This window comes from Apis laboriosa, unplaced genomic scaffold, assembly GCF_014066325.1.
Source record: "Apis laboriosa isolate Shangri-la unplaced genomic scaffold, ASM1406632v1 scaffold295_cov154, whole genome shotgun sequence".
Classification (NCBI taxonomy): Eukaryota; Metazoa; Arthropoda; class Insecta; order Hymenoptera; family Apidae; genus Apis; species Apis laboriosa.
Genome location: NW_025222709.1, coordinates 79,552 through 103,138, shown reverse-complemented (window position 1 = coordinate 103,138; position 23,587 = coordinate 79,552). Strand labels below are relative to the sequence as shown.

The following is a 23,587-nucleotide window of genomic DNA, read 5'->3' as shown; positions in this document are numbered from 1 at the left end:
TATTGAAAAATCTTTTGGATGAAAATAAATGGTTTAAAAGTACACAGCCAAAGCAAAAGATTTTTTCCTAATTGTTTTAAAAAAAGAATTTAGATCAAAATGTGATTATTAAGAAAAGATGAAACATTTAATATCTACGATTAATCATAATTCTTTAGAAGAAAGAAGAAGAAGAAGTAGTATTTAAAGAGGAAAAATAAAAATAATTTAAAGTTTATCGAGCGAACAAAAGATAACGATTCTAAATATAATCTTTTATTATTAAATGTTGGATTTATTACGATGAAAACGTTCGTGTTTCATTTATTTGAGACAACATTGTGTAATTATTGTTTTGTAAATTTTTTTCAATAAATTCAAACAAATTGATCTTTATAACAAATAATAATATAATACGAAATATTAATTATTATATTTATAATATTAATATTATAAATATTTGTTACACAATGATATGTCAAGTGATATAGTCACGTATTATAAATTCATACATAATAAATTTTTTAATATACTTTTCCTCTTGATTATTATGAAATTATATGATCAAGATCTTCACTTTTTTTTCCCATGATGTAGGCTTTGTTGAACGTTTATTTTTAATTATAACTTATAAGTATGCTAGCATTTTAAATTCTCGTTTTAAAAAGTCTTTTTGATATTTGTATTCCAACATCCAACATTCAATACGCATGCTTTTTAAATAATGAAGCTTTTGTTATTCATTGCTATTAAAAAGTATTAAAAGTTATTGGAAAATTTATTGCTTTAGAAAAAGTAATGATGCGTGAAAATTATTAAATATTATAATATATTAAATAAATTATTTATTATTACTTATTTGATATTCCTTGTTAAACGTTAATTAATAGAGCTCGTTCAGTAGAATTTCATACAATTTCTAATATATGGCTTGCATTCATTTGATGTAATTAGAAAACGTTATTGAAATTCATTCAATAGCGTTCTTAATTGAAAATTAATAAGCAGAACTTATTAATTTAACAAATTTATCTTTATTATTTTTTTAAAACTAAATTCATATACTACTATTATTTATTTGCTATTTAAGTTATTTTATTCTATAATACTTACTTTTATTCATTAATATCTTAGAATTTACAGTATTATATACAAACTGAGCTTAGATTTCTATAAATAGTTGCTGTTTAGACAATTAAACTTAAGGAACGAATAGGGAATAGTAAAGATAAGAACAGGAATTCAGAGAATATAAAACCAATCTTTACCTTATCTCTTTATTCACAGTTCAGGAATATGGGAAACTAATCAAGCTCATACCGTTTTGATACGAGAGAAACTAAGGGTGACTTAATCACTGGATCCAATAGTTACATCTAATGCTTATGAGAATCGAGATGGCGCTACTTGCTAGTAACGATGATCATGGCACTTTATTCACTTTATAAATTTAATACACTTTATAAATATTTGATATTCGTGAATAACGTTCAGTATTAATAGGCTGAAAAATTAATTAAAATTTCGAATAAAATTACTTTAAATAATAATTTTATTTAAAATGAATAATATTTATTCATAGCTATTATAATTGAGTTATTCTTCATATAATTTTGGCTATTACAGTTAATAACAATTATTCGATACTTTGATTAATAAATTATTCAACCGATTGAAACAACTTTATTTTCTTTACTTTTCTAAACTGTTGAAATTTCCCATTCCTGACTACGGATATAATATAAAATCCAAAATTTTTCACGATCCATCAAATGAGCGTTAAAAAGTTTAACTAATATAGCGAAAAATCGTCAAAAACAGTAATTTCAAATATCCATCTCGTGCAATTTTAGCATTTAAAATATCTAACTAAATTATATTCCATAGGAAGATTAAATATCTCGCTAAATTTTTTGCATATATTATGATTTCCTCAAATAAAAGATAGCCTTGCAGCGCTTTTTTTTAATAATGTCGCTTATTTCATTAAAGAAGAATAGAATTCACTGTTGAAAACGACAATTGTAATAGCGGAAAGAGAAAAGAAATTGGTCGGTATATTGTGGTGCATAATGAAGTCAGCGTCGAACGACTCAATATCCACACACGACGAGCCAGTAGCGAACCCTGAAGCGGAACGTTTCTGAACGAGATTGCCGCAACAAGAGGCCATATATTTTATATTACTCGCTTTACGATTGCACAGGATTAACGTTACGACACGTCACTTATGCGTGATTTTATGATCGCGTATGAACAATGCCCATGATTTCGTTAATATTTGACGTCGAATTCGAGATAAAAAAGCGAGAGCGATGTTGTTTCTGTGATGATGCTCTTTAAGATCTGCCTCTTTGTATGCTAATATTTTGCGATAATACCGGAGGAGATGAAATATCTTCTTTTATTCAACAATTACGTCCTCTATGTTTCATATTTAACTCTTTATAATATTTGGAGATTATGCATCTTTTTGTGTGTGTCTTTTATGTGTTATTTTATTTGTCTCAATATTGTGTATTGTTGATTTACTATTACATTTAAATAAAACTTCTCTTATTTGAATTATATAACAAATTTTTGTATGAAATTGTCATGTATTCTTTTTATTCTTGTATTATTCTTTTATAAAATGATAAATGAGCCTGACAGAAATCGAATCGATCAACTCCATTGAAACAAATCATTTATTTTCAATAAAGTTAAATATTAAGTATATATTTTGATGGTAGAAATTAAAAATTTTTCAGAAAGTGAAGTTAATGAATTTGATTTTTATGAAATCTAAATATTTAATTAATAGTAAAGAATTTTGTGAGACCTGTGTCCATCAAAGAGTTAATAACAATAACAAAATTTCTCTTTTAGCAATATTACTAAACCTTTATCTCAATAGATATAACAGTCGACATATATAAAAATTTTATGAAAAGAGTACTTTTCTTAAAATTGAAATTGAAACTTCTCAAATATTAATTCTATATTGTTCAAGTTATCATATATCTTCCAGAAGAAAATTCCTTGGCTTACAAACATCAATTCCAATGATCATACAAAAAGATTTAAAATCTCCTAGTGCTTTCAAAAATTTCTCTCAGCTTTTTAATCTTTTTTTAATCACTACAAATGCCTTCAGATTATCAAGAATCTAAGAATAAAAACAAATCGACTTGAAAATACAAAAAAAAAAAGAAGAATATAGAAGTATAACAGCGATAATAAAAAAAAAGACTATAAATTACATCAGTTATCACAACACGAAAACTCGTAGATTTTCCATCATGTGAACGAGTTCAATAATTTTCCGAGTTGACAGAAGAGTCGGAATTTAAGCGTTACGTAAAATGGATTTGCAAACGCGTATTATTTCATTATGTAACATCCGGTGTCGCTTCGACGAAGTACAACTCGGGAAATATGGCCACGTTAATCCTATAAATTCAGCATTGACGGGAACCGTCCTATCGTCAAGTTGAAATTTGAATTACCATCATCGAATATTTGTAAACGTGTTATTTTTACGGTGATATTGTAACGCTTTTGCAAAACCAACCAACGCTATGATGAATCAACGCTGCATTGCCATTCGTGTTTTATTTTAAAAAGATGCGAGATAGATATCCCAATAATTTTTATCATTTTTACACAAAAATAATTTTAGTTCCAAAATCGTCTTAAAAACTCTTTCGCAACAGGCAAATATTTATACACTTTGATTATAAAAATTAAACCATAAAAAGAAAAATAGATGGGCGATAATCATAATGTCCAAATGATCGATCTGATAGAAATATAAAATATACGCTATAATTTATTTTACGTTTATTTAATTTAGTGTAATTTAGTGTAAATTAATTACAATACTAAAGCTTTATAATATAATTTATAAATGATTCATCTTAAAAATAACTAAACGACCACCTATGATTCTCTATTTCTTAAATATTTCTAATAATTATCATCTCAAAAATCTTATTAATCGTATTATAATTATTAATCCTATTAATTATTTCTATTATTAATTAATGATCTTTATTATAAATTTACAATCGGAAAGAAAGATACTGTAATTAAATTGGTTCAGACAAGAATATATAAAGAGGGAACCGCTTCAGGGCTCGATCTGAAATTGAATTCGCTAAAATAAGCGGAATCCCTTCTGTTATCGATTACGGGGTGGGATAACGATCTGCCTCTGAACAGCGTACCCCTTTATACGTAAACGTGACTTTAATTCTTAGTGGAGTGATGGAAACTGTGCTTTTATCTTTGCTCCTTCTTCGAGAAAAATTGTGACCTCGCGGTCTGTGTAACTTGTGAAACGAACTTGCCACGTCGCCATTACGTAGCATCATGAAAAATGTATATTACCTTCGCCTGTTATCTGGAAGCGGAAGAGAAATTTCTGGAAAATATTTTTCCACGACTCTCGAATCCGAGAATTATCGTTTTTCGTTTATTTAACTCGGATAACGAGATTAAAAGAATCCCTCTTTTAAGGAAACGTTTACGTTTTAAATAAAATAAAAAATATAATATAAAACTATACAAGAATTTCTTTTTTTTTTTTTTTTTTTTTTTACTTTTATTCACTCATCAATACACGAAGAAAGAATTCAAAGTATCAATACTCACGATCAATACGTTACTTTAAAATCTTTTCAGAAAAAGACAAGAAAACACAATAGCTCGACAAAAGTGTAAAACGCTTATACGAATCAGAGGAAGAATAATAACCACACCATTTTAATTAAAACCGCGAAAGAAATATACGTGCTCTCCCCCCTCACAAAGTGCATGTTCGCGCCGCGAGACAAAAGTATAGCATAAACACACAAATTTCGTCTGCATTTTATTATCACGAGGATTCGTTAATCACGCGTCTTCCCCCGTGCTTCAAAACTATGAGCTAATTACACCAACGTAATTAAGTAATTAACTATCCGCCTGTAGGAGGCTGCAAAGCGGCCCCGTTGCCTTAACTCACTCAACGAATGTACACACACGCGTACATTCATACACGAGCATGTACGTACATACATATACATATACATATATATACATATATATACGTACAACAGCTCATACAATTCCCAGGATTCGTCCTGCAGTCACGCAATTAAACCGTCCCATTATTCGGGGCCATCCACGTAGTAAATGCGCGTAATTTTGCCTGTTCGAGGGGCGACGATAATAATTGCGGATAAATATTCGCGATTAAGGGTGTAATTTCAAAGGGGGAGGGAGGGGGGGGGAAAGGGAGGGAGAGACGAACGCGGGATTATTCTCGCGCCTCTCTGACAAAAGTGCATCCGCAACGCTTAATTTAGAGGTCGGTGAATTTTAGCGGCGAATTTCAACTGGCGGCCCCGTTTCCGCGAACTTTGGATGTTCGTCGTGTTGCTGAAACTTAAATTAATACTTGTGCAGGCGCAGGAGTGGTAAGCGGATTTAAATTGCGGGAGGAAAAAATTGGCCGGGTTAGAAGTGGGGAAACTCGTGTTGTGCGGTCCCGCCGTGTTCACGGTTTGTTTGTTCGCGTTTGTTCGGGTGTGCGAAGTGATCTTTGCTCCGAGAAAAAGTGGGAAAGAATTATATATATGGGAGTGAATTTTCGAGAGTATAATTACAGAACCGACCTCCTCGTATTCGAATAATAATTTTTATATATAGAAGGGAAAAGTGGATTCCTAACAATTCGACAGACGCGATCAATCAGTTTTGGAACGATTTTGTAAAAATCTCATATTTCCAAAATTTGATTCAAATTCGTATATGTCGTTGGCACAATTGATTCGAGTGCTGCATTATGATTTTTTTCGATGTGCAGTAATTTGTAATATATAACATGGAATTGTAAAATGGATAGAATAGTATGGATAATGAAAAATTGAACATTTCTAAAACTTGTCTTGCTTCTAATCTAGAAGAAAATCACAGACGAACCGTATCACTCGTTTGCTTTTCATCTACAATTGTCAACTCAAATATTAAATCTAGGAAAAATCGATTTATCGATAATATAGGCTACCTGATTGTCTGGTAAACGAAAGACATTCGAGTTCAATTAACCTGATTCAACGCTTCCGTATCCGTACTTTTTACAATTTTTCAACTTTCCTCGCTGCTAGAATTATTACAGTTCTACAACCATCCTATTTCATAATTGAAATTAAAATATAAACCAAGCTTTCCAAAATAAAAAACAAAATAAAAAATCCACTCATCGGCAATTCCTTCATACCCAAAACCACCACACCGTTCGAATAAAACGAGTCCATCATCCACGATACCATCAATAGGTATTCGAGAAAGAGATAAAGAGAGAGAGAGAGAGAGAGAGAGAGAAATTGGTAATTTCAAGTGTTTCGGTTGGCGCGATGCGAAAATAAAGGAGGGTGCATAATGGACGCGTCACGCCCAATTATCCGCAAGCTTGGCCGGCGACACGTCCAACGATTAGCCCGCAATAATTAAACGCTGATAATCAGCGTTTCTACGAAGAGGCGGGGTGTGGTCGGGAATAGGACAGTCGATGAACGGGATGGAAAGGGAGGAGACACTTAATCGTTAATTAATTCGCTCGACGTAGGTCGGCCGCCTCGTAGCCGGATGAAAATTATGCGTGGCCGTGCGACGAAGGGACAATAAAGTGCTCGAATGCGCGGCCCACCCCATCGTGAATATCGGATATGGAGGATATCCAGGCAGGGAAAGCGTTCTTTAATGCATGCGCACGATCGAGGGAATGGCAAGTTTATAACGTGCTCCCTCGAACGGCACGCTTCGAGTCACGAAACCGGTGGCACAAGTGGTTGAAAGGCGCGCCAGGACCAGGCGAGCTTCTGGCTTCTGAGAAGGCGCGTGATCCACCTCTCCGAGGAACGACACGTCCGCCTTGTAACGAATCGCTGCCCACCTTTCTTCCACTCGCGCAATTATTCAATGAATAACGAAGTGGAGACAGACTTCGCGAAGTCACGATCGTATCACCTCCTTCTAACTAGGGGAAACTAACTTTCTAACTTTGCGGAGTAAATTTTTATTTCGTCAGGGATGATGAAGAAGAGATGCGATGAAGAGCGATCTTTTTTTATTCTTCGATTTAAAGAAAAACATAATAGTTCGTGCTTCAAAATCGTGAAAAATGGCAAGAAGGAAATTTTAAAATGGTCGAAAACAATTTGTTGTAATTCCAGATTAATGATGATTTATCATTTTCTACGATATATAGAAGTGTGCACTTATTTTAAAGAAAATTGAAACAGAATATTCGTTATATGTATGTGGGATTGGATTATAAAAAATAAATATGTCACATATCTTTTACGAAGTTTTTTAGTTGCCATTATCAATAATTGTTTGGATATTAGTATATCATTGGAAATTTTGTTTTCCTTTAATAATTTGTTAATTTATTAATATAGATAAAATTAAGTTAGTATTATTATTAATGTTAGTTGATATTATTTAAAAAATATTATGACAAAGTTGCAAGATCTCCATTTCAATCGTTTTTACTTGCAAATTTAATCTGTTATATTTTTTCAAATCAATACAAAAAAACTATTTTCTAAAATTTTTTAATTTTCTACTATTACGTATATCAACTTCAATATTTACAATATTGAGTTACACAATTGATTACACAAATAAAAAGAGTCAATATTAGCAATGGAAAGAAAAAACAACGTTTGTTATTTTATCTTCTTACCCCAATTTCCTATCTAGATAGTTATCAAAGCTCTTGTTCGAAGAGCAAGAGGATTTTTCGACGAATGACGTACTTCAGAAAGATGACGTGTCTTCGATGCTGTTCGATTTTTATTGAGTCTTTGTCCTATTTTCACTTCACGCATTTTCAAACGGAAATTTAATGACGATTCGAAGGGTGTCGAGTTTTCAGATCTGCGGTAAAAAGAGATTTTTGAGTATATCGTAATACGATAGAACGATCATACATTCGAGAATATTCGCGGTAATCGTATCAGGATAATCAGAATATATGATCCTTCGTTTTCTCGTTCGAAATCCTGTAGAATTTATTTGTCTTTTTAAAAGAGTTGCTCAAACTTATTTCGGGAATTTCATACGTATAATATTTCATGAATTGATAGAAGATAAAAAATTGAATAACGCAAAGATATTGAAGGAAAAGTGATAAAAAATGGAATAAAAATTATCAAAGAGGTGATTAATGTATGTGATTCAATTTGGATATTATTCATAAAATAATTTGAAAATAAATTAAATTGTTTAAATTGATATAAATCACGAATTATTTGAGATATTTATTTATTTTTAATTAAGTTAAATTTCATTTTATAAAATATTGATTATAAAACACGATATAATTCAAATGATTTTTTTTCATGAGTTCAATTTTATTTAATTAGATATTCGTAATGTTTAATAATGATATATATAATATTCTATTCGTAAATCGTCTTTGAATTTTATTGTAAACTTTTCAAAATATTCCACAAGAAAAAATCTAATCGATTTAAATCTCACGATCCTATAGAATTAACATCGTGAAATTTCAAGATTAGTAAGGACCATATCTAAATTCATCCCTTGTTAATCCATTAAAATTACAAATCATTTCCATTTTACAATATTACAAATTAAATTACATACAATCGTCTAATAAATTGTTCGTTTCGTAATCGAATATTTAATCTGCCACGCCACGAATTACAACACAATCGCGATCGCCATTATCACGTTTCATCGATGCATTACAACAAATCTTCCATATCTCTATTATCCCTTTTCCACGTTTTCCGAGCATTTGCATCGAATCAGAGCGCGCGGTTCGATTCCAGGCGTTCCTCGAATCGCTTCAGGCAGGCGGAACGCGTCACGAGAGTGCACGGCCCGTCGCAACAGTGGTGGTTGAGGCTCGATCGAGTGTTTATACGAATGAAAAGAACGTTAAAAACGCATTTCGACGTGGCTCAAAATCGATACTCACCTCGGTTATGCCGGTTGAATGCCGAATTAGCCCGAACGAAAATAAACGCGCGCCACGTTGCGCGTCACGGTAAACGCGTTTCAACCCGGGTCTTTGTTGTTTCACCAAGCTTTTCGACAAAATCGAAATGAATTTTCGTATTATTCGTGCGCATACCGATGCGCCCCAACTTCGAACTTTGAAACGTATTCAGAGACACGCTACGAACGATGGAGGAGAGAGACGACCAAGGATTGAAACGCGTGAACTATGCAACTTGTGCGGCGCGTTTTAACGTCGCTACACTGAAATTGATAATTCGATGGATTGGCTGATTTTAATATCGAAATGAATTTTCGATGCGCGCTTGCGAATAAATCTCACCGTTTATCGGAAAAATTAATTACCATATATATATATATATATATATATATATATATATGATAATTAATTTTAATACTATTTTTAATAATTATTTTAAGTAATTATTTTATATATATGCGAAGACGTTTCAGTTTGATTCAAGAATGGATCGAGTAGTTTTGCAAGCGCATGATACACATCTTTTAAGGTAAACTTATCCATTATGATAATATCGAAAAAAGAGGATAAAAACTTTGCGATATTTCCAATCCTTTCGAACTAGACATTTTAATATAGGGATGTAGAACGTAACATAGAATATATATACATCTTGTGATGTATCTCAAAAGAACGCGATATTTCCAATATTAAACCTATTCTACTTTGAATTTGAAAAACAGACTCTCGCAAAGGAATGATAATTATTAAGAACGATCGCCGTTCCAATGTTCGTGTCTACATAAATTGCATAAATAAATTGCATAAAGATTAAATCGATACCAAAACACGTATCATCGTCGATTTCAACAAACTTGAGAAATAAACTTTTCTGATGTAACGAGGATATTAAGGGGTGACCCTTCCGCACTGATACATTCGTAAATCGCTCGGAATCGTCGCACGATCGCGAAATTTTTGCGTTTTTTTTTAGATGGACGGGTTTCGATGAATATTCAGGATAGCCCTGAGGGGGTTATCCAGAAAGTTTACACTCTCCGTAGATTCGTATGACCGAACTTTCCACGGCATCGATATTCTGTTGCGGTAAATGCAGCCGAGCTGCTCCGTTTCCTGACGACTGCATTTGCATCCATCGACATTTACGATTGCGAGAGCGGGAACTCGCACTCGAAAATGTATTTATACCGGAAACACGATGGTTAGCGAGCCATTGTCGACGTAGCCATTGCGGATCCATCGATTTCTTCGCATCTTTATTCGATATTTGCTTGCTAGCAAGATACTTTCGTCGTTTAAAAGTTAATTATATTTATAGAAGAAAGTATTATTTGTATATTTTTGCTTGATTTTAACAGATTCGTTAATTAGTTCCTCCTAATGATTACACTTTCGAATGAAATGTTGGTGTAGAACTTTTTGTATTTGAACCAATAAGAATAAGAATAAAATTTTCCAGTGAACGATAAGTGAATTCCTTTCTTGATGTTAAAGTTTATTTTCAATCCTTTGAACATAAATTAAGATATCGATCAAAAATGAAAATATTTATTTTCCAAAGTAGATTCTTTTTATATAATAAGAGCTATTAAAAATTATTATATATATTCTTACTCATCTTCAATCGTTTCTCTTCTGGAAATGATACAAATCTCATTGAAAATATATCGTAGCAAATAATTAATTACAACGATTTTTTAAAACTTACGAATTACCAGGATAACATAATTCAAAGAAAAGGGGAATGGCACAACAACAATGCAAATATTCGGAGAGGAAAAAATGATTTCTGTCTGGAAGGGTAACTCGAACAGGGAATAAAAATCGATTCGGGAATTTTCCACGTAGCCATGCATTAATCATTTATCGGAATACGTAGGAGGACAAACTTTTTCAATACCGTGCTCGTTTCAATGGCACAATAATATCATTCCATCTGTCCAGACTTCTTAAGAACGCCAGTTTCCCTCTTTCATTCTCTCTCTCTTTCTCTTTCTCTCTCTCTCTCTCTCTTTCTCTCTCCTTTCCTCCCCCTCACGGATTTACGGGGTTTCGCATGCCCGGTTATTACATACCCCGTGGCAAAGTTCACGAATCCAATAAACGGGTGGAATACACCTCGAAGAAGACAAATGCTCGCTTCGGATTCCTCGTCACGATCAACGAAAGGACGGGTGCCCGTAATGATACCTTCTTGTCGTCGTTCAGATGCCGGATTTCTTTCTTCGTGTCGTCACTGTGTGCGCACTCGAAACGTCGAAACAAAGACGTATACTCGAGCCAGGAGATCCAAAGGATCGATACGAAACCCTCTATGAAACTATGGGGAAAAAATATCACATCGCTCGAATAAGGGTGAGCTCGAAGAAGGAAAGGTCGTCAAACAGCGAAAAACTCGTTTCGTTTTCTTCGAAATTTTCTCCTCTCAAAGGCATTATTTTGTGCAATAATTTACATTTATTATTACATTTATTATTATTATTATTACATATTATTTATTATTACATTTATTATTATAAAAAGGATAATATATATATATATATAAGATAGATTTTTTGGAAAGAATCAGAGAAATCGAATGATTCTTGTAAAAACTTATGATATTACGTTGGAACGAAAATTAGAACGTCTATGGAACTATTGAGACGTTTCACATTCTGTCTCGCGAACAGCAATAATCTGGCGGGAAACTAACAGATGGCGAGTGTAACTACTTTATTCGCTTTATTCCCAACATTTATGAAATATTGCGTGTGAACGTTCATTGCCAAAAGCAAAAGTTCGAAACCAAACTTTTTCCCTTATTGTATAGCTATACCAAACTTTCTACTATTCTACTTTCACAGATATCAATGACAATTTCCTCCTTTCTTTTTTTTTTTTCTGGACAAACTCTAATCCGACCTTTCCTTCCGTCCAACAATCAATTTCCATAAATTGAATCGTATAATTCGAAACTTTTGATCGATGTACAGGAAGAAAAACTTACTCGAATTGACTTTGCTTAATTTGCCAATATTTCAAGATTATTGAAAATCATTGACGAGTTATATTATTTTACGTCTTCATATTCAGGTATTTCGATCCTTTGAAAATTCCAGCCGAATCTAAACCGCAATTCGATTGTCGGTGACGCACACGTACTCGCGGTGTAACTCACTTCCCACCGACACGAGTTTTCTACGTTACATATTCCGCGGACGTTTAATCAATGGGCGGCGCACTGTGTAAACGTGTTAAAGGGAGAATGATCGTTGTTGTAGCGCGTTCGCACTTTCGGGGATACGTACAGATCGACACGGTGAGTGGAATTTAAACCTGGAAATTTTTGTATCGCGAGGATTTCCTCGTGATTGGATTATACGGTTACATATTCTGGAAATTCCTTCACGAAATTTTCGCGAAACAATCATTCCTTGATTGACTCGTTAGAGAATCATATATATATATAATTATATTTAAGTATTTTTTTATCTTATCTTCAATTTCTAATTTAATAATAACTCGTGATAAAATTCTTCTGCTTCTATTTCTTTTAAATTAATAACGGATTATTTCAGTTAAAATTGAAAAATGATATTTCAATTTTATGATAAGTAAAGAAATATATAAGTATCTCTTAAAAAGATACAATAGTGCTTTAGCTATAATTGAAACATTCTGATTCAAATTATTATGAAGAATTGAGAAGAAATTTATGTTTAAACGTATTTTATATTTTATTAACAATTATAACATTGGAAAATTTAATTTTCATCCAAAACAATACGATGAATTACCTTAACACGTTCCTCCATCATCTCCATTTCTGCTTCATTAGTTCTCTTGCGATACACGAAATCTTAATTTCCAAAACAAGTTATAATACGAATTGCACACGAAACGTTCTATCTTCCAGTTAATCATAAATCAGGCATGGTCTGCGTTAAGATACTACTCGAAGCTACTGGAGATCCTGGACGAACGAAGAATCAATGAACAAACGTTCGAGAATGATCGGTTTCGTTAATGGTGAATGAGATACGAGATCAGGTGTTCAAGTAATCGAATTCGAGGTAACACGCGTGGTAAACTGTATAATGTAATATCGCACGTCTAAATTAGGGCCTGAAACGTAATCATTCACGCGTGTCAGTAACGCCATGAAACGAGATTTCGCTTCGGTGTGTCGCGTTGGGTCAAGTCAGTTTAATAATTATTCCCTCGCTCTGCAACGCATCGTTGCTCGCGGTTTTGCTCATAAATTATCGGGCAAAACCTGAGAAACCTCTCGTCCACGGTCCAAATCGAGGTTTAATCGCTCTAAACGGCAAAATATCTTTAATCAACGTTCAAATATACAAGCATTTGAGAAACATTGAACATCTTTTGTATCATTCGCTCTTAATGTTCTTTTTTTATACTCGAAACGATAATAGAAGTAACGTTTCGAAAAGTTTAAGATCGAAAATTTTTATCGAGTCGATCTTGAAATCTGTGATAAAGAAACGGAGACAAAAGATTTCCTGCTCAAGATAACGTCGATTTCATGCAAAGTGCAATATTGAAAAATCATCGATACCAATCTTGATTTGCTAACATCAAAAGATTAAAAGATTGTTGACATCAAAAGAATCGATATCAGTTTGGAAAGATTAAAGATTAATTTATTTAACGATCATTTCAATTTTGTGAATTTTTGAACCAAGTGAACGCAATTCAAGAAATACAAATAATGCTTCTCACTAGAAGAGCACTTCTTGAAATCCTATCTAAAAAGAATAATTTAAATAAGATCTGCACAATTTCTCGCATCTTCTAAAAATATTCTAATTATTAACGAATGAATTCCAAGAAATATCCGTTCTTTTCTTTTATAAAACAAAAAAAAAAAAAAAGAAAATCAATCTTTGCACCAAATTCGTTCCACACTGTATCCTTGCCAATTTCTCACAACCGTCTTCCACGAACAAACTCGTTTGCCGCATGACGGAAGTTGAAGAAGCATATAACCCGACTAACTTGCAAATTCCTTTCAACGGAAGTCACCCACTCTCCCCGACCAGTTCCATCGTGTGTCTTATCTCTTTTGGCGATTGACTGCGTCGTGACTGCCTGGCAAACGAAGCCCGCGTTATCTTCCAAAGCTTACGTGCTCTTCAGGTGAAAAGGGATCGATAAAAGTGATCTTCTACCGGAGTTCGTTCGATGTTCGAGCTTTTTTTTTTTTTTTTTGGTGACGTTGCGCGAGCTTCCGCTCTTTCCACCCTCGATGTTATGCTTTCTCGTGTACGAGAGGCATCCACCCTCCACCCCCTCCACACGAGAGATCGAGCAGAAGGATTCGTGTATGTGTTGGATAGCGAACCGCAACTGCGAAGCTCGCCTCGTTACTCCTCTGTTTGCTTCGGTCTCGGCTGGTGATAACGAGATGAAGCCGTTCCAGTGTGCATCGTCGGGCAGAGAGGCGTTTTTGCGTGGCTATTTCGAAAATTCAACGACTGCTATTCTTGTCCGTTAACCGTTTAATTATATATCGTTCATAGAATTTCAGAAAGCGTAACGAAAAGTGAAACGAAAATCGTGGAAAGATGGGCAAGTGAGATTCTTTAAGTAACAGATTGTCTTTGGATAAATATAATAAATAATAATAATTGAATGATAATCAAAATTGGTATTAAAAAAAGGGATAAAATTAATTCAGTTAATGATACTTGTTATCCTAATAGGAATGATATTTAAATATTTTCTTAAATTAAATTACATCGATGTTAAATTAATTCTTCTTCTAGTATAATTTTGACAATTTTAATTTTATTATTTTATTCATTATATTTTATTTATTTGTTATTTTATTTTATTTATTGATTAATTACGATTTTTGACACGATTCTTTGATCTGTGTTATTTTGATACACTCGATAATTAGAAAGGTGTTCTTATTGCTGGCAATCTCTGTCACGTGAGATCGAAAGTGTGAGAATAGGAATAATCAGCAATGCGTATAGATATTTATCGACTCCTGCATTGCGGCTTTTTAATCGGAGTTTCGATGCTGTCCACTTACGAATTAAATAGAATTCTGTATTATAAATTTAACTATCTCAGATCATACTCCCTTAAATAATTCATATCGAAAATTTACGATCAAACATTTTTAAAGAGAATATTTAAAAATACTAAAATCTTTCATTCAGAGAAAATCACAAGATTTTAATTATATCAAAACGAAGATAATCTATTATTTATTTTCCACTCTAGCTTTAACACAATCATCGCTAGTCGAGGTACATGCAAAGAACAATTCACGGACTCTTTACATCCAGCAATCAAAGCAAGAACTCTTAAAAAGCAATCATCCATCCATTAAGAGCGGAAACCTGCGATAATTCGTCGCGTGGTCTCTCAATGAAAACTGTCTCCACGTCAAGAAGCGGATAAAAACCGGCACAAAAGCGTGCGCGCCCGCGCGCAACGAGTAAACGCTTTGTGGCGCTAGTTTCGCGGGAATAAAACACGCTGCGCCGACAATTTTTATTTCGACACGCGCGTAACTGGCTTTTCCTCCCTTTCCTTCTCGACGTATGATGGAACAAAGGAGAATCTCTCCCGGGGAACGATATAAGTTCCTACTTACGGCAAATGTGATTATATTGATCGTCATTGTGCGAGCACAAAAAGCGGCGCGCTCAAATAAATGGAAGGGAACGAACGGTGTAAAAAAAAAAAAAAAAAAAAAGAAGAAGAAGAACGCGTCCGCGGATTCTAGTGGAGAAAAAAATTCAGAGTGCGCGTTGAAATCGAATGAGAAAGAAAACGAGAGGGAAAGAGAGAGGAAATCAAAACCTATTTTCGTTTTTCTTTTTTTTCTTCTTTTCTTCTTCTTTTTTTTCTCTCCTCTTTTATCTTTTTCGTCCCCTTTCTTTTTCTCTTCTCTTCTTTTCTCTTCTCTTCTTTTCTTCTCGTTTTATATTTCATCGGATGAGTGTAAATATTAAAATGCAACGACGCTCGGTTTAAATCGAGAGCAAAAGAGAAAACGAGATTTCGCGAAGCTTAATGGATCTTCGCTCTTTGCGGAAATATTTGCATTTCTTGATGATATTTCGCGTTCCTATCCTCCTACGTGGTGGTTCTAGTTATGAAATATTGTGGGTTACGGTAAATCATGTTTATCTGAATCCTTTTTTTTTTTTTTTTTTTTTGCCAACTGATTTTTTCGCAAAATTTGTATATTATCTCCTATTTATATTTTCCCTTACTCCTTTTTATATTTGTTGGATTTTTTTTTTAAATCGGCGCAGTATTTCGAAAACAACAAAATAATTTCTACACTTTTAGGTAATAAAATATCAATTTCAATATTTTTCCGTCATTTCTGCGTATTTCAATCAATACCGATGATATTTACTTGAAATAACAGTACATTAATCAAAACAGATTGAAACATTTTTCTTTCAGCATTCTTTGAAACGTTCCTATATTATCGATGCTCATAATTTAACTTATATTTTGCTCAGAGTAATGATTGCAATCTATGAGAAATAGATCTATAAGGAATTGAGTATTTGACAGTAACATTAGATTTATTTCTAACTTTTATACGAGATAAGAAAATTTATTAGAAAAACGAAACTTATATAATATTATCAATGTGATATTTTAATATCTCTCATCTATGTATGTAATAATTTTAACGAAAGAAGCATATAAATTTTGATGAAACATTGAAGATAATATAAAGAATTGAATTTCATAAAGTATTGAATATCTATATACCATGGATATTGAATACTTTATGAAATATTTAATAATAAAGATCGACGAATAAAAATACGAAATATTTATAATAATAAAGATAATAAAAATTAATATGAAATCAAATTTTCAATAAAATCAATTATTTGGAGATCAATGATCTGTTCAACGATCTTATTCTTCTAATATTCTTCGTTTTATCGTCATTAAATAAAAAATCACATTTCGTGTTAATGATTTCCCCATTCATTTCTATTTATGATAATCCAACGTATGCTCGAAACTTTGCAAATGTGAGCACCAGTCGTGCTTCCATTGTTAAATTTCATTGTCGAAGACTTATACTAAATCGTGTTCGATGTTTATTTTCAATTTGGAAATCCTTTGTTGAACATCTACAAGAATATATTTGAAAATAAAATTTTCGACAGTAATTTTCACAGATGGACATTTCTTCGAATAAGAATTATTCCTTATTTTGAACTTTCGAAGAACAAATCTTAAATTATAAAGATGTAGATAGATTTAAAGAAAAATTTTCGAGAATTGTTTTTTCATAAGCAAACACTGAAAGAGTGAATGATTCTTGATTCAGCAAGCAGTAATTTTTATTTTTACTTTTCAATGTCGTGTTCATTAATGAAAAATAATTTAAAAGCAACATTTGAAAGTTTTATTCTTAAATATATTTGTATCAATAGTTTTCACAGTCATTGGAATCAAGTAAAGTTTAATACTTTATAAATTTGAGAATACTTTTTCATTTTTTTTGCAAAATACAATAAATTTATCGTAATATCTATTTTTTCCCCAGATACTAATAAATCTTTAATACTTTTTTAATCGAATATTTGTTTATAGTGCTCTCTCGGCGACTTTTTAAAATTTATTTTCCCAAAAACGAAACCACGAACAAAACGCTTTATTGCGTGTTTTTCAATTTGTTTTCACACGAGAAATTCTCCCTTGTTTGGTCGGACATGTTATGTTATAAAATGATATATCGCACTGTGTAATGTATATGTGTAATTTTGATAAATAAAGTTTAAACTATTACATGAGATAACGGTGAAACAAAAATTGAAACGATATTTCAAGTCGATATTTCATAAGGCTACAATTTCCTCTTTCTTTTTGCATCTCTGTACGCTGCGTATGCTACTATAATAAAGACAAAATGAAAGCTATTCTTCAAGTTCTGACGTTTAACATAGACAATATTACAAGATTATTAGGATCAATCAGTATGCTTATCAATTTTATCCATTAAATTGTAGAAATTTAAGATTCTTTTGAAACGATCATCTCAATTATTTTCCACCAATTACTCTTCATAAATGATAAATTTGACTTTACTTTCTTCCTAAACTAAATTTTCAACATCTACACATCATACATAAATTTATTCAATTATCTCATTTCGCCTCAGAAACGATGATCAGAACGATTTCAAACTCGTATAAAAATTTCGCGTAATAAAAAAAATATCAATTCAACTACTCGTAACAAACTCGAAATAATTCGTTTTTCACGCATGGAAGGATCGATCCCGATATTTCAACTTGAGTTTCGATTACATTCCCGTAATCGCTGGCCAGAAATTTGCAAAGAGTGCGCTTCGAAGGGAAAGTGTAATCGTGCAAACACACGGTCGAGGATTGCGCGTGGCCAAGTTGATGGCCGCTTCAAGCGAGAAACGTTCGAAAATCCCCGAGAAACTTGAGAGAGGGAATTGCGAGCGTACAGGTCAACCGCTCTGAATTTTCCGGATCGCCGGTACGTTTTCATTCCTGCGGAACTCGGGGCACTGTGAAAAGCGAAATATATATATATATATATATATATATATATATATTCCAAGCGTCGTCAAAGTTTCCTGGACAATAAAGAAATCGAAATAGTGGAGGGGGAGAGTTGGAAAGAAAAGACACCGAACGAAACGTGTACGTGTTCGCGCGCGCGAAGGAACTGAATTGTTTGGAATCTTTGACCCGTGTATAATTCGTAGGTAAAGCACCGAAAGGGAGTAATCGGCACCTGGCTTTGCGACAACACGAACAAAAAGAATAATTATAAATATATGGCCGCGCTCTTTTTCCAACTACTGGATATTCTTTCGATGCCCGTTTCAGTTCGCGTGTCAATAAGCTTTCGAGATATGAAAGATCCATCGACAGTCCGATTGGTAACAGCGAAGCTCTGGAAAGTATTTTGCATAATAAATCTCGAGATGATAATGAAATTATATGTTCAAAGTTTCACTTTGTAATCAGCTCGAGCGAAGCCAGCTTAAGTATTTTAAACATTTAGATAGTAAGATTTCTCTATCGTATCACGTAACTCTGTAAACCAGAAAAGAAAAATAGTAACTATTTTTTTTAAAATTCTACTCAAACCAAAATATCAACCATTCACACCAGCCCCGATTTTTGCATGTATAAAAAAAAAAAAAAACGTGAACGTGAAATCCATTTCCTCTGAAACTGGCAACTAAAACCCATCGTGCATTACAAAACGAAATAACTTTCCTGCTACCTTTACGATTTCCAACGCATCTGAACCAGCAAAAATAGCACGAAGCAAAATCGATACCTTAAAAATAAAAAAGAAGAATTTTGAAGAACGATGGATTATAGATAGATGCACAAAATCTTTGGAGAATAATTTCGTTGCGCGTGTTATTGCATCTTGGAGATGAGAAACACTTAACTACCAACTAAAATGACGCATCGACCGATCCTTAATATATACCGCAATCTTAAGGCGAAACGTAACCCATCGTTATCTCGTCCTCTCTTAATACCCTCCAGAATTATGGATGCGTTCCACCTTTTAGAACGCGCGAAACACGAAAGCTCGCACCCCATCCCACCCCTCTATAAACGCAATCCACCCTCCGTCGACCCCTCCCTCGGAATATACGAGCCGACCCGTCTCTCCGCGTCGAAGTTGGCAACAGCATCTGGAGCGTTAAGGCGAATGAGCGATGTGCCGGTGTCTTGCGGTATGATGGATCGCCCAATACCAGCCAATATGCAGTATTGCGCGCGGAGTGTGGCAAACTGGTATCCATGCATCAAATCGGCGCTAGACGGAAAGCGGGCGGTCTGGTCGCGTTTACAGGATGCAGTGTAACAACGCGCCGTGTTGTGTTCCACCAGCTTCTCGTGGTCAGGTTCTTGTCACCCATCCCCGTGGCCATCGTCGAGGGCGTGCTATACGGCGGCCATACGGCGCTTGCCGTGCTACACCGGATAAGCATCCACAATTTTCCGTTCGCCATTCGTAACCGGTGAATCGATGTTACGTACACCCGAATTGGCCGAGAAATTGTAGATGTCGCGTGTATCGAGGATGGTGTGTCTTGCAGGGTAATTACCGCGGTTGCGTGGCGTAATAGCTTGGTACGATGGAACGTTCGATGAAAGATTTTGGGTTTGTTTTTCTTTCCTTTTCTTTTTCTTTTTTTTTTTTTTTTTTTTTTTTTTTGAGTAAATTAAGAGTGTTAAGAAATCGAATGACGGTTATATTTTTCATGGTTTTGTAGTTCCAACGAGGGGAATTTTATTATTATTGGAAAAATGGTAATGTTAGTTGAAAAATTTTAAAACATTTCTTGTGTAATGACTTTTGGATATAAAAGTTCTTCGTTGGCACGAGACGTGTTCGATATTTAACTCGTACGAAGGTGGAAAAGTTAAGTTGGAAAGTGGGTTGTATTCTGGTCGTTAGAACCAAGAATTATATACGGAAAATATTAATAGTGAAAGTTTCCTCAAATGATAACATATCGAATTAAATTATTTTCTAAAATTTGACTGAATGATCTACGTCAAACAGTAAAAATTTGATTATACAAAATGTTTCCTTAATTGTTCTTTTTTTCATTATAAATTAAATACGATCATTATAGACGATTTTTATCATTAAAAATTTCGTGAACTGTTATCCATAAATATAACGAAATACTTTGCAACGATCCAATACACGTTTCCTCATCAACACTCTACAAACTTTTATAAATTTCACATTAATTGTACAGGCACGTCTACAAATAAAATTTTCAAGCTTTGTGACTCATCACATATCAATATTGCTGTTACAGCTATAGTGATTGAAATCACTATTTATTATTAATTAAGCAAAGATCTCTCAAATATTAAAACAACCATCGTTGTAACATCGTTGTTCTCGACTGAACTTTTTAAAAAGTGTAAACAATCTTAATAATCGAATCTGGCTGACGAACAATAAAAATTTTCAACATGCAATTATTCCATTCGCGATAAGCCAACGGAACGACTTACAACGGCTTATTTTGTAGTTCGTAGGTTTATTCATGAACCAGTGTCTATTAATTGTGGAAACGGCGCGTAGCGAATTCATTTTAATAATACCATCGTTGATTGCCATGCTGCTCGCGAACCACTTGCAGAGATTTTAATCGATCTCGAGCTTTCGATCTCGCACTTACTTTCCCTTGTTTTTTTTTTTCCTTTTTAATAACTTTATTTCACCGGCAATTTTTATTTCGAAAATAAGATATAAAAGTAATTTATTGCGGTGATAAAAATTGCGAAAGATAAGGAATATGTAATCTCTCTTCACAAAACACGAACACTCGAGTTGATTTAAAATGATATCCGCGTATTCGAGTTCAAGTACCTTCAAGTACTTTGAAAGATACGCTATGCTTATATGTCCATCGCAGTTAATAAGAGAGAAACAATTAAATAATTCTCAGAAGTATACACTCGCATTATTATCAAAAAAGATCTTCTATCAATGATACCAACCAAAAACTTCCACGTTCATTTTTATATAAATGCACTGATTATAAGTATAATCCAAACGATTCAAAATCTTTAACCAACAACGTGGAAGCCAAAGAATCGAGTTGTGTCTCTCGAGCACAAGGAAATAAATAATTCTCATAGAATTATATTCTCTCATTATTATCAAAAAAGATCTTCTATCAAAGATACCAACCAAAAACTTCCACGTTTATTTTTATATAAATGCACTGATTATAAGTATAATCCAAACGATTACTCGCATTATTATCAAAAAAGATCTTCTATCAAAGATACCAACCAAAAACTTCCACGTTCATTTTTATATAAATGCACTGATTATAAGTACAATCCAAACGATTCAAAATCTTTAACCAACAACGTGGAAGCCAAAGAACCAAGTTGTGTCTCCCGAGCACAAGGAAATAAATAATTCTCATAGAATTATATTCTCTCATTATTATCAAAAAAGATCTTCTATCAAAGATACCAACCAAAAACTTCCACGTTCATTTTTATATAATGCACTGATTATAAGTATAATCCAAACGATTACTTGCATTATTATCAAAAAAGATCTTCTATCAAAGATACCAACCAAAAACTTCCACGTTCATTTTTATATAAATGCACTGATTATAAGTATAATTCAAATTATTCTAAATTTTTAACCAACAACGTAGAAGCCAAAGAACCAAGTTGTGTCTCTCGAGCACAAGGAAATAAATAATTCTCATAGAATTATATTCTCTTATTATTATCAAAAAAGATCTTTTATCAAAAATACCAACCAAAAACTTCCACGTTCATTTTTATATAAATGCACTGATTATAAGTACAATCCAAACGATTCAAAATCTTTAACCAACAACGTGGAAGCCAAATAACCGAGTTGTGTCTCCGGAGCCCAAGGAAAGGAAGGAGAAAACGGCGTCACTCACCGAAACGTTAACGTCGTGAACGGTCTGTAGCTCTTATGGCTGTTAACGTCGCGCATAGGCGTGCCCCAAAAATCGTTCTTCAGGAGGGTGGTCAAAGGGGTTTGAGCGAGCACGTCCTTGTTCCTCACCACCGCGGGTATATCGTCGTGCACGAAATCACCACCTAACGCGTTCAAGTAACAAGCGACAGCGACCAAAGCGACCGTCGCGTAAATACACCATACGGGCGGTTCGCTCCCCTCCGTGTCGTTGCATCCGCCACGACCGATCCTTCTGCTGCTCTGGCAGCAGCAACCATTATTACGCCGTCTCATGACGATTCACAGTGGAAAACCGGCGGGTCAAACGTTCCTCCGCGATCGTCGGGAACGAAGACCGCACTTCTCATCGAGCCGCTCTCCTCTCATACGTCGCTATCTGCCGCGCCGATAAATCCTCGTCGAGCGTGGCCGCTGTACACCGTGGCGCGATTCGATCGATGATCGCATCTCAGACAACGCGATGGCGACGACAACGGCGACGACATCGACCGACCTTATTCTCCTTTTTCTTTTTTCCTTTTTTCCTTTTCCCCTCCTCCTCCCGTGAGAGAATCGAGCGAAAGCAAATATATTCCCTCGCAGCCGTTCCGTTCCACTCCGTTTACAGCAACGAATTTGGCGGAATTTGGGTGAACGTTCCCTTTAAACGATCTTCATCGAACGAGACGAAAGGGAGAAGAAGAAGAATTCGAAGGTCGGTTACTCGAAGGTGGGTCGCGCTCTCACTCTTCCACGAACTTCCACGCCACTTTGAGCATTCGTGGCGAGCTTGATAAATGACTGCGGAGGTTCATTATTTACCGGCCGGCCACGTCCAACGTGTCCGCTCTAAAGAGAGACGGTTTCGCGAGAGACTTGATTGCTCTTCCACGGATAATAGTTCTCGCATGGCGCTCGTTCGGTTCAGATTGTCCCCGCGGGAGAGCGGTTCTTCCACCTTTCAACCCCTCCTCCCTCGCTCACCATGCGTTCTAACAGCTCGTTACCGTCGCGGATATCGAATTGGACCGCGTCGAACCGACGATTATCGAGCTTTTCCACGAAACTGCCGCGATACCACCATCATTCCCGCGAAACAAAGACGGCGAACAACGAACT

The 23,587-nt window shown here is 34.2% G+C and overlaps 1 protein-coding gene across 1 annotated transcript in view; it reads right to left on the bottom strand.

The window, feature by feature from the left end:
- LOC122714296 (protein O-mannosyl-transferase TMTC3-like) overlaps positions 1-22,988 on the bottom strand; it is a gene marked incomplete at its 3' end in the record, with an annotated part of 103,589 nt that extends 80,601 nt beyond the window's left edge. The window contains exon 1 of the mRNA XM_043935517.1: positions 22,449-22,988. Coding sequence (XP_043791452.1) covers positions 22,449-22,762 — 314 coding nt within the window. The remainder of the gene's footprint in view (positions 1-22,448) is intronic.
- Positions 22,989-23,587: the final 599 nt, after the last annotated feature.